This window comes from Tachypleus tridentatus, chromosome 10 (assembly GCF_004210375.1).
Source record: "Tachypleus tridentatus isolate NWPU-2018 chromosome 10, ASM421037v1, whole genome shotgun sequence".
NCBI classification, from domain to species: Eukaryota; Metazoa; Arthropoda; class Merostomata; order Xiphosura; family Limulidae; genus Tachypleus; species Tachypleus tridentatus.
Window position 1 is genome coordinate 4,296,270 of NC_134834.1, and position 13,412 is coordinate 4,309,681.

Consider the following 13,412-nt stretch of genomic DNA (forward strand, 5'->3'; position numbering starts at 1 on the left):
CCCGGCCTTAGAACGTGCAGGCCAGCTTCCCCCGGCCTAATTAAATACTTCAGAGTACAGATAATTATACACTTCGAACATCTGTTTACAAAGAATTTCGTTTCTTTTAGGTTTAGTCGTTGATTCTTTACTAGTAATATATGTTTATTTCACTCATAATTCTACATATACAACAAACAAATGGTGAATCTTTATAATACGTTTTCATCAAAACTGTCACCGTATCCGAAAAATGTGCACATTGAAAACTCAGTGTCATTCTATCAAACTGATTAAAATGTTTATTGAATTTCAAAATCTATCTGTAAAAATGTAACTAGTGAACTCTATAGAAAAACTGTATTTAAAGAAACTTGCCCAGCACTCAGACCCTAGGATGTACGTGAAAAGTTCCTAGGTCGGTTCCCCCCCTCCCCTCGACAACATTCCACTAACAGGAACCGTTCCACGCGGCTGCGCCAACCTACCCTGAGACAAAGCAACCGACCGTCAAGGCGCAGGCGTGGGATAATGACTATATCCTACCAGGGGGCGTACTGTCATTTTCAAAGAAAAAATATATTCGAGAAATCCGAAGGGCATCACGTAAAACTCACAGTAAAAACGAGAAGCTTGGAAGAAATTGGTTTTCAGCAACATTTTGAAAAGATTTCGGTGCCAAGTTGAATATAATTTTTACATGCGTTTTTATCATTAACACGCAAACTGTTCTTAACGTAATGAGAACTTGACAGCGCACACCACGGTCATATTATCAACTAATCGTGTAGAGAACCGACCATAAAATTAACTTAAATAGTAAAAGAAAATTTGATTTAATGTAACAGAACAACCGAAAACTAAAATTTAGTGAGCAGTTTTTATTAAAATTTAAAATATCCGCCAGGTTTGTTTGTTTTTTTAAGTCCAACTACAAAAACAATAGTATTCATATTAACATATCCTGGCTGTGGGAAATTCTCTCGAGTCGATAATCTGACTGAAAATTCCCAGCAAATGGTAAGTTCATGTGAATTACAGCTAATGTGACAGCAAACTTGTATAAATGTGTTCAAGTGCTCGATGTTAATTTAGTATTTCTTCAACGGACGACTGGTTTCTTCAGTTTCCTATGTGAACGGTGTGTTGTCACGACATCTAGTGGGGAAAGTTTTCTTATCTAATTGATCTACATAGCTTGCTCCAGCTGATAATATTAGCTTAAAACAGCTGTGTCTGTAGTTAGTTCGTTAAACCTAGTAACAGAAGTCACGTTAATTTTGACACAGCAGTGTTAAAAGGTTTTACAGTAATGTTATGTGTATGTATGTACAATGTCGACCTGGGAACATTCTGGACAGTTTTCTGAGCTCAACAAAAACAGTCATTCCTGCTAACTGAACAGGCCTCTAGTAACAGTTCATGAAGCTGTTTCATCTGCAGGTTCGTCTGTGTTCACAGTCCATATTGTTCCATAGAGCTATGTCAGCAGTCCTTCTGGTTCTACAGAGATATGTATACACTCACTCCGGATCTGCAGGGCTATGTCCACATTTTCTTGCGTTCTAGAAGGATATGTTAACAGTCCTAGTTCTATAGAGCTATGTCCATAGTTCTAGTCCTAGAGGGATTTGCCAAGAGTATTTATAATTATATGCCTCTCTATCTAAATTCGTAGTTTCAACTGTACATAACTATGTCTACAGTCCGTCTCGCTGTACAGAACTGTGTCTACAGACCCTCTGGTGCTGTAGAACTATGTCTACAGACCCTACAGGTCTATAGAACTATGTCTACAGTCCGTCTAGCTGTACAGAACTGTACAGCCCCTGCAGTTCCTCTAGGCATCACCTATAAAATTACTACAAACAGTAAGTATACGAAAGCAAAGTTATTTTTGAAATCTGTGGTTTAATTTAATTATAAAATTATCGAAGAGGAGATGCAAATTCATATAAAGTCTGACAGTTGAAAAACTGTTAATAATTCAATACACTTCTTTCTCGGTATGGGAACTACTCGTGGATGATTCAGGTTCAAGAAAGTTAAAAACACATTCAATGATTCGAGAGGTTCTTTGAGATGACGTCAGATTCATATGATGAAATGTGGACTATGTTTTATGTTTTACGTTACTACATATGTCGTTTTGAGCTTCTCTCTTTTATCCTAAATAAAAGAAATTATTTTTAACCTAATGAATAATTTTAAGAAACTATGAGAAATAAAAGGAATTATCCCTTTTGGAGAAAGAAACTGTTTATTTCGAGACTGAAAACAACTTAAACTGATATTTTATGAAATTCACAGGACGTCGGAATATTCCGCGAAATAAACAAGTTCGTGTAATCTTAAATTAAAACAAAAGAATTCTTACAATAAAAACAGGAGAAACCGTCAGTAACCTTTCCATCTCCTTTATTACACGTGTAGACCTTCATAGTTTTCTCAAGAATATTTCTGATGGACGGAACTGTAAAGAGCGGTTTGCACAGCGTTCCCTTATCACATGATTAATCAGTTGTGTTATGTAACACACATAAAGACGCTCCTTTAGTATCACTGCTACTTTCTCTGTTAAAATATTACACTAACGTTTCATATCATCACGAAACTGTCATGAAAACGTTTCGCCTCTTTTGTTGCACATATCGTTGCGGATTAGGTGTAAACAGGCACAAGTCGGACACCTAGAAAGTGCTGTGACGTCACTATCTGGTATTAAACTACTATAATACACAGAAAAACGTTCCGGCTGGTGTGTTTTTACAAGCTATAATAAATACCATTGTACTGGCCACCAGGGAGCGTGTTTCAGGTTTTTTTAGGGATGATCGGCTGCTTCCAATACTTCCGATTCCTGATATGCCTGATAGTACGACTAGTTTTTGAGCGGCATTTTACACGAAGAACGACCAACACCTGGGGGTGAAGGACGTCCCAGTAGCTACAGTCAGGAGCCCGGACTGCTGCTGTGCACGTGCGACCTCAGCATCGGTATGCAGGTGAGTTCAAACTGATTTGTCGGAGTAAAGTGGAATCACGAAGGGGCAAGTTACTTGTTTCTCATGAAGTGAACAGAATGTACAAAATAAATTACTGAAGTTTCAAAATACTGATGTCTCTTTCCTTTTGTAAAATGTAATTACCGAACACAGAACGTTCACCTCTCCTTGGCACAAGTTTTAATCGCAACCAGCACTGGTTTTAAACCATGAACTCGGAACTTGGTGAGGGACTATCACAATATTAACAATCTGACTAGCCCTACCTGCGAGTGTTGGCTATAAGGTAAAGTGCTATATCCCTGTGTCCACCGTACGCTGCTATGTGTAGAGCACTCCAGCCGTCTCTGTTCGCCAGTCTGGCGTCAGCACCGAATTTTACAAGTAACTTCACCAGCTCCAGATTACCGTTCATACAGCTCTGGTGGAGAGCCGTTTGACCTGTCTGGTCATAGAAGTTCACGTTGACAGAGCCCTCCCAGCGCTGCAGAATACTCTGCAGTTCTCTGGTGTCACCGTTCCGCACGGCCTTCAGGAATATGTCTTGGTAAGAAACGTTGGTTTCCAGAGCCTCTCGTCTGCTGTCCGCTTCGCTCGGAGCGGTGGATGTCTTATCAGCCTCAGCGTTAGATCTGACAGTCATTTCGAATCTGGTACGAGGTAACGTCGAGTCTCACTCTATGGTCCGTCGTCTACAAGCTGACTGCCACATCTACGTCCACTTGCTTCGCCGTCGGGGATTTTCAAGTAGAACGGTCTTGTTCCCGCGTGAAAACCCTCAGCCAATGATATCAAGTTACTGTCAGATTCTCACGCTTGCTCCGCCTCATCTTCTTTGATTGACATCAGGCTAGACAAATTTCGGTAGCATGGGAAGTAAGAAAGACTAGCGACAGTCAACGTTCTCTCGTGTAGAGAAAAGTACTGGCTTATTGTGCTAAGAAGATCTGAGAACTTTTGACGAAACATATTCGAAGTGTAGTTGACAACACAATTGATATCATACAACACAACATTTATTGTCATATATTGCTGTACCGTCTAAAAACTATCTAGAGAGAAAGTTACTGCTTAGTTCCAATGTGACAAGATAGTACGTACTTTTACCACCAGGGGATGCTAGATTCGACCTTGAGTTCGTACGTTCTCATGACCTCCGAGTTACTTGGAGGTGATTCTCTAATCCAGTTGGCTGCTACTGGTGTAGGGGATCGGTCAAGGCTTCGAGCACGGCACGTGACCATGACAACACCAGTGGAAAGGCAGTTTTATAATATTTTGGGGAGTAGACGAATGGCGTTAGGCAGGATAAACCTCCGTGGATTATTTATTCATTGTCGAAGAAAATAAGTGGCCATCGTGACCGATAAGAATATGATAATATTTGAACCTTTACTGTTCCAGAATTTAAAAAAAACTGGTTCAGGAACAATGTAATAAAAATGTTATTTGGATAAAACCGTAACGAAAGGGTTAAGATATTCCTTGAAAGGCAAAGTTTGCCATTATACTATGAAGAGGAGAAGTTACTGTGAATGTATTGTTTAATACCACACTATAAATGTGAAACACAGAAACAAATAATATAGTTACTGTGAGTGTATTGTTTAATATCATACTATAAATGTGAAACACAGAAACAAGTAATATAGTTACTGTGAATGTATTATTTAATACCATACTATAAATGTGAAACACAGAAACAAGTAAAATAGTTACTGTGAGTGTATTGTTTAATATCATACTATAAATGTGAAACACAGAAACAAGTAATATAGTTACTGTGAATGTATTGTTTAATACCATACTATAAATGTGAAACACAGAAACAAGTAATATAGTTACTGTGAATGTATTGTTTAATACCATACTATAAATGTGAAACACAGAAACAAGTAATATAGTTACTGTGAATGTATTGTTTAATACCATACTATAAATGTGAAACACAGAAACAAGTAATATAGTTACTGTGAATGTATTGTTTAATACCATACTATAAATGTGAAACACAGAAACAAGTAATATAGTTACTGTGAATGTATTGTTTAATACCATACTATAAATGTGAAACACAGAAACAAATAATATAGTTACTGTGAATGTATTGTTTAATACCATACTATAAATGTGAAACACAGAAACAAATAATATAGTTACTGTGAATGTATTGTTTAATACCATACTATAAATGTGAAACACAGAAACAAATAATATAGTTACTGTGAATGTATTGTTTAATACCACACTATAAATGTGAAACACAGAAACAAGTAATATAGTTACTGTGAATGTATTGTTTAATATCATACTATAAATGTGAAACACAGAAACAAGTAATATAGTTACTGTGAATGTATTGTTTAATACCATACTATAAATGTGAAACACAGAAACAAGTAATATAGTTACTGTGAATGTATTGTTTAATATCATACTATAAATGTGAAACACAGAAACAAGTAATATAGTTACTGTGAATGTATTGTTTAATACCATACTATAAATGTGAAACACAGAAACAAGTAATATAGTTACTGTGAATGTATTGTTTAATACCATACTATAAATGTGAAACACAGAAACAAATAATATAGTTACTGTGAATGTATTGTTTAATACCATACTATAAATGTGAAACACAGAAACAAATAATATAGTTACTGTGAATGTATTGTTTAATACCATACTATAAATGTGAAACACAGAAACAAGTAATATAGTTACTGTGAATGTATTGTTTAATACCATACTATAAATGTGAAACACAGAAACAAATAATATAGTTACTGTGAATGTATTGTTTAATACCATACTATAAATGTGAAACACAGAAACAAATAATATAGTTACTGGGAATGTATTGTTTAATACCATACTATAAATGTGAAACACAGAAACAAGTAATATAGTTACTGGGAATGTATTGTTTAATACCATACTATAAATGTGAAACACAGAAACAAGTAATATAGTTACTGGGAATGTATTGTTTAATATCATACTATAAATGTGAAACACAGAAACAAGTAATATAGTTACTGTGAATGTATTGTTTAATACCATACTATAAATGTGAAACACAGAAACAAGTAATATAGTTACTGTGAATGTATTGTTTAATACCATACTATAAATGTGAAACACAGAAACAAGTAATATAGTTACTGTGAATGTATTGTTTAATACCATACTATAAATGTGAAACACAGAAACAAGTAATATAGTTACTGTGAATGTATTGTTTAATACCATACTATAAATGTGAAACACAGAAACAAGTAATATAGTTACTGTGAATGTATTGTTTAATACCATACTATAAATGTGAAACACAGAAACAAATAATATAGTTACTGTGAATGTATTGTTTAATACCATACTATAAATGTGAAACACAGAAACAAATAATATAGTTACTGTGAATGTATTGTTTAATACCATACTATAAATGTGAAACACAGAAACAAATAATATAGTTACTGTGAATGTATTGTTTAATACCACACTATAAATGTGAAACACAGAAACAAGTAATATAGTTACTGTGAATGTATTGTTTAATATCATACTATAAATGTGAAACACAGAAACAAGTAATATAGTTACTGTGAATGTATTGTTTAATACCATACTATAAATGTGAAACACAGAAACAAGTAATATAGTTACTGTGAATGTATTGTTTAATATCATACTATAAATGTGAAACACAGAAACAAGTAATATAGTTACTGTGAATGTATTGTTTAATACCATACTATAAATGTGAAACACAGAAACAAGTAATATAGTTACTGTGAATGTATTGTTTAATACCATACTATAAATGTGAAACACAGAAACAAATAATATAGTTACTGTGAATGTATTGTTTAATACCATACTATAAATGTGAAACACAGAAACAAATAATATAGTTACTGTGAATGTATTGTTTAATACCATACTATAAATGTGAAACACAGAAACAAGTAATATAGTTACTGTGAATGTATTGTTTAATACCATACTATAAATGTGAAACACAGAAACAAGTAATATAGTTACTGTGAATGTATTGTTTAATACCATACTATAAATGTGAAACACAGAAACAAGTAATATAGTTACTGTGAATGTATTGTTTAATATCATACTATAAATGTGAAACACAGAAACAAGTAATATAGTTACTGTGAATGTATTGTTTAATACCATACTATAAATGTGAAACACAGAAACAAGTAATATAGTTACTGTGAATGTATTGTTTAATACCATACTATAAATGTGAAACACAGAAACAAATAATATAGTTACTGTGAATGTATTGTTTAATACCATACTATAAATGTGAAACACAGAAACAAATAATATAGTTACTGTGAATGTATTGTTTAATACCATACTATAAATGTGAAACACAGAAACAAGTAATATAGTTACTGTGAATGTATTGTTTAATACCATACTATAAATGTGAAACACAGAAACAAGTAATATAGTTACTGTGAATGTATTGTTTAATACCATACTATAAATGTGAAACATAGAAACAAGTAATATAGTTACTGTGAATGTATTTTTTAATACCATACTATAAATGTGAAACACAGAAACAAGTAATATAGTTACTGTGAATGTATTTTTAATACCATACTATAAATGTGAAACACAGAAACAAGTAATATAGTTACTGGGAATGTATTGTTTAATACCATACTATAAATGCGAAACACAGAAACAAGTAATATAGTTACTGGGAATGTATTGTTTAATACCATACTATAAATGCGAAACACAGAAACAAGTAATATAGTTACTGTGAATGTATTGTTTAATACCATACTATAAATGCGAAACACAGAAACAAGTAATATAGTTACTGTGAATGTATTGTTTTATACCATACTATAAATGTGAAACACAGAAACAAGTAATATAGTTACTGTGAATGTATTGTTTAATACCATACTATAAATGTGAAACACAGAAACAAGTAATATAGTTACTGGGAATGTATTGTTTAATACCATACTATAAATGTGAAACACGGAAACAAGTAATATAGTTACTGGGAATGTATTGTTTAATACCATACTATAAATGTGAAACACAGAAACAAGTAATATAGTTACTGTGAATGTATTGTTTAATAACATACTATAAATGTGAAACACAGAAACAAATAATATAGTTACTGTGAATGTATTGTTTAATACCACACTATAAATGTGAAACACAGAAACAAGTAATATAGTTACTGTGAATGTATTGTTTAATACCATACTATAAATGTGAAACACAGAAACAAATAATATAGTTACTGTGAATGTATTGTTTAATACCATACTATAAATGTGAAACACAGAAACAAGTAATATAGTTACTGTGAATGTATTGTTTAATACCATACTATAAATGTGAAACACAGAAACAAATAATATAGTTACTGTGAATGTATTGTTTAATACCATACTATAAATGTGAAACACAGAAACAAATAATATAGTTACTGGGAATGTATTGTTTAATACCATACTATAAATGTGAAACACAGAAACAAGTAATATAGTTACTGGGAATGTATTGTTTAATACCATACTATAAATGTGAAACACAGAAACAAGTAATATAGTTACTGGGAATGTATTGTTTAATATCATACTATAAATGTGAAACACAGAAACAAGTAATATAGTTACTGTGAATGTATTGTTTAATACCATACTATAAATGTGAAACACAGAAACAAGTAATATAGTTACTGTGAATGTATTGTTTAATACCATACTATAAATGTGAAACACAGAAACAAGTAATATAGTTACTGTGAATGTATTGTTTAATACCATACTATAAATGTGAAACACAGAAACAAGTAATATAGTTACTGTGAATGTATTGTTTAATATCATACTATAAATGTGAAACACAGAAACAAGTAATATAGTTACTGTGAATGTATTGTTTAATACCATACTATAAATGTGAAACACAGAAACAAGTAATATAGTTACTGTGAATGTATTGTTTAATACCATACTATAAATGTGAAACACAGAAACAAATAATATAGTTACTGTGAATGTATTGTTTAATACCATACTATAAATGTGAAACACAGAAACAAATAATATAGTTACTGTGAATGTATTGTTTAATACCATACTATAAATGTGAAACACAGAAACAAGTAATATAGTTACTGTGAATGTATTGTTTAATACCATACTATAAATGTGAAACACAGAAACAAGTAATATAGTTACTGTGAATGTATTGTTTAATACCATACTATAAATGTGAAACATAGAAACAAGTAATATAGTTACTGTGAATGTATTTTTTAATACCATACTATAAATGTGAAACACAGAAACAAGTAATATAGTTACTGTGAATGTATTTTTTAATACCATACTATAAATGTGAAACACAGAAACAAGTAATATAGTTACTGGGAATGTATTGTTTAATACCATACTATAAATGCGAAACACAGAAACAAGTAATATAGTTACTGGGAATGTATTGTTTAATACCATACTATAAATGCGAAACACAGAAACAAGTAATATAGTTACTGTGAATGTATTGTTTAATACCATACTATAAATGCGAAACACAGAAACAAGTAATATAGTTACTGTGAATGTATTGTTTTATACCATACTATAAATGTGAAACACAGAAACAAGTAATATAGTTACTGTGAATGTATTGTTTAATACCATACTATAAATGTGAAACACAGAAACAAGTAATATAGTTACTGGGAATGTATTGTTTAATACCATACTATAAATGTGAAACACGGAAACAAGTAATATAGTTACTGGGAATGTATTGTTTAATACCATACTATAAATGTGAAACACAGAAACAAGTAATATAGTTACTGTGAATGTATTGTTTAATAACATACTATAAATGTGAAACACAGAAACAAGTAATATAGTTACTGTGAATGTATTGTTTAATACCATACTATAAATGTGAAACACAGAAACAAGTAATATAGTTACTGTGAATGTATTGTTTAATACCATACTATAAATGTGAAACACAGAAACAAATAATATAGTTACTGTGAATGTATTGTTTAATACCATACTATAAATGTGAAACACAGAAACAAGTAATATAGTTACTGTGAATGTATTGTTTAATACCATACTATAAATGTGAAACACAGAAACAAATAATATAGTTACTGTGAATGTATTGTTTAATACCATACTATAAATGTGAAACACAGAAACAAATAATATAGTTACTGGGAATGTATTGTTTAATACCATACTATAAATGTGAAACACAGAAACAAGTAATATAGTTACTGGGAATGTATTGTTTAATACCATACTATAAATGTGAAACACAGAAACAAGTAATATAGTTACTGGGAATGTATTGTTTAATATCATACTATAAATGTGAAACACAGAAACAAGTAATATAGTTACTGTGAATGTATTGTTTAATACCATACTATAAATGTGAAACACAGAAACAAGTAATATAGTTACTGTGAATGTATTGTTTAATACCATACTATAAATGTGAAACACAGAAACAAGTAATATAGTTACTGTGAATGTGTTGTTTAATACCACACTATAAATGTGAAACACAGAAACGAATAATATAGTTACTGTGAATGTATTGTTTAATACCATACTATAAATGTGAAACACAGAAACAAGTAATATAGTTACTGTGAATGTATTGTTTAATACCATACTATAAATGTGAAACACAGAAACAAATAATATAGTTACTGTGAATGTATTGTTTAATACCATACTATAAATGTGAAACACAGAAACAAGTAATATAGTTACTGTGAATGTATTGTTTAATACCATACTATAAATGTGAAACACAGAAACAAATAATATAGTTACTGTGAATGTATTGTTTAATACCATACTATAAATGTGAAACACAGAAACAAGTAATATAGTTACTGTGAATGTATTGTTTAATATCATACTATAAATGTGAAACACAGAAACAAGTAATATAGTTACTGTGAATGTATTGTTTAATACCATACTATAAATGTGAAACACAGAAACAAGTAATATAGTTACTGTGAATGTATTGTTTAATATCATAATATAAATGTGAAACACAGAAACAAGTAATATAGTTACTGTGAATGTATTGTTTAATACCATACTATAAATGTGAAACACAGAAACAAATAATATAGTTACTGTGAATGTATTGTTTAATACCATACTATAAATGTGAAACACAGAAACAAGTAATATAGTTACTGTGAATGTATTGTTTAATATCATACTATAAATGTGAAACACAGAAACAAGTAATATAGTTACTGTGAATGTATTGTTTAATACCATACTATAAATGTGAAACACAGAAACAAGTAATATAGTTACTGTGAATGTATTGTTTAATATCATAATATAAATGTGAAACACAGAAACAAGTAATATAGTTACTGTGAATGTATTGTTTAATACCATACTATAAATGTGAAACACAGAAACAAATAATATAGTTACTGTGAATGTATTGTTTAATACCATACTATAAATGTGAAACACAGAAACAAGTAATATAGTTACTGTGAATGTATTGTTTAATACCAAAATAATACTAGCTCAAAGCATACGCAAGCCATACTGTTACATTGAGACTATTAGTGAACACCGTAATTTAACTAGCTAACGTCATAAACAAGTAATAGTGTTAGAGTGAATGTATTGTTCAACACCATAACTAAACTAGCTCACGTCATAAACAAGCGATATTGTTACAAGGAAGGCATTAGTCAACACAATAAAAAAAAACTAGCTCGCTTCATAAACATGTGATACTGTTAAGGTAATTGTATAGGTCAACAACGTAATAAAACTACCTCACGGCAAAAGCAAGAGATACTGTTAAGAGTGAATGTATAGTTGAACAGCGTAATGAAACTAGCTCACGTCATAAAAAGTAATATTGTTACAAGGAAAGTATTTGTCAACAACGTAATGAAACTAACTCAAGGCCTAAACATGTGATATTTTTACAGGGAATATATTGGTGAAAACCATAATAAAACTAACGCGCGTCATAAACACGTGATATTATTGAGGTGAATGTATTGTTCAACACAATAAAAAAACTAGCTCACGTCATAACCAAGTTATATTATTACAGTGAATGTACTGTTGAACACCATATTGAAACTCATTCACGTGATAAAAAAGATATTGTTCCAATGAATATATCGTCCAACACCATAATAAAACTTGCTCACGTTATAAACAGGTAATATTTTTACCGTAAATATTTTGTTCAAAACCAAAATGAAATTAGCTGACGTCATAAGAACGTGATATCGTTACAATGAAGTTATTGTTGAACACTATAATAAAACGTCATAAACAAGTGATATTATTGAGGTGAATGTATTGTTGAACACTATAATAAAACATAAACAAGTGATACTATTGAGGTGAATGTATTGTTGAACACTATAATAAAACGTCACAAACAAGTGATATTATTGAGGTGAATGTATTGTTGAACACTAATGAAACGTCATAAACAAGTGATATTATTGAGGTTAATGTATTGTTGAACACTATAATAAAACATCATAAACAAATGATATTATTGAGGTGAATGTATTGTTGAACACAATAATAATACATCATAAACAAGTGATATTATTGAGGTGAATGTATTGTTGAACACTATAATAAAACGTCATAAACAAGTGATATTATTGAGGTGAATGTATTGTTGAACACTATAATAAAACATCATAAACAAATGATATTATTGAGGTGAATGTATTGTTGAACACTATAATAAAACGTCATAAACAAGTGATACTATTGAGGTGAATGTATTGTTGAACACTATAATAAAACATCATAAACAAATGATATTATTGAGGTGAATGTATTGTTGAACACTATAATAAAACGTCATAAACAAGTGATATTATTGAGGTGAATGTATTGTTGAACACTATAATAAAACGTCATAAACAAGTGATATCATTACAGTTAATGTATTTTTGAACATCATAATAAAAATAACTCACGTCATAAATATGTGATACTGTTACAGTGAATGTATTAGTCAACACCATAATGAAACTAGCTTGCGTCCTAAACAAGTAATATTGTTACAGAGAATGTATTAGTCAAAACCATAATAAAACTAGCTCATGTAATAAACATATGACAGTGTAAAAGCACATGTATTAGTCATAACCATAATGAAACTAGTTCACGTCATAAACAATTGATATTGTTAAAGAGAATGTATTGTTGAACGCGATATCGAAATCAGCCCACGTTATAAACAATGATATTGTTACAGTGAATGCATTGTTCAACACCATAAAATAACTAGATCACGTCATAAACAAGTGATATTATTACAGTGAATGTATTGGTCAACATCATA

General features: G+C 30.6%; 1 protein-coding gene and 1 long non-coding RNA gene across 2 annotated transcripts in view; both read right to left on the reverse strand.

Moving 5' to 3' along the window:
- Positions 1–13,412, reverse strand: part of LOC143228661 (uncharacterized) — a 92,587-nt gene that overhangs the window by 25,017 nt on the left and 54,158 nt on the right. The window lies entirely within an intron of this gene.
- Positions 2,221–4,308, reverse strand: LOC143228659 (notch-regulated ankyrin repeat-containing protein-like). The gene has a single exon (XM_076459899.1). It carries the CDS (start codon positions 3,625–3,627, stop codon positions 3,247–3,249), a length of 381 nt encoding a protein of 126 aa, XP_076316014.1. The 5' UTR covers positions 3,628–4,308; the 3' UTR covers positions 2,221–3,246.

Coding starts and splice junctions, on each gene's coding strand:
- LOC143228659 (XM_076459899.1), bottom strand. CDS start 3,627: ATGACTGTCAGATCTAACGCTGAGGCTGATAAGACATCCACCGCTCCG.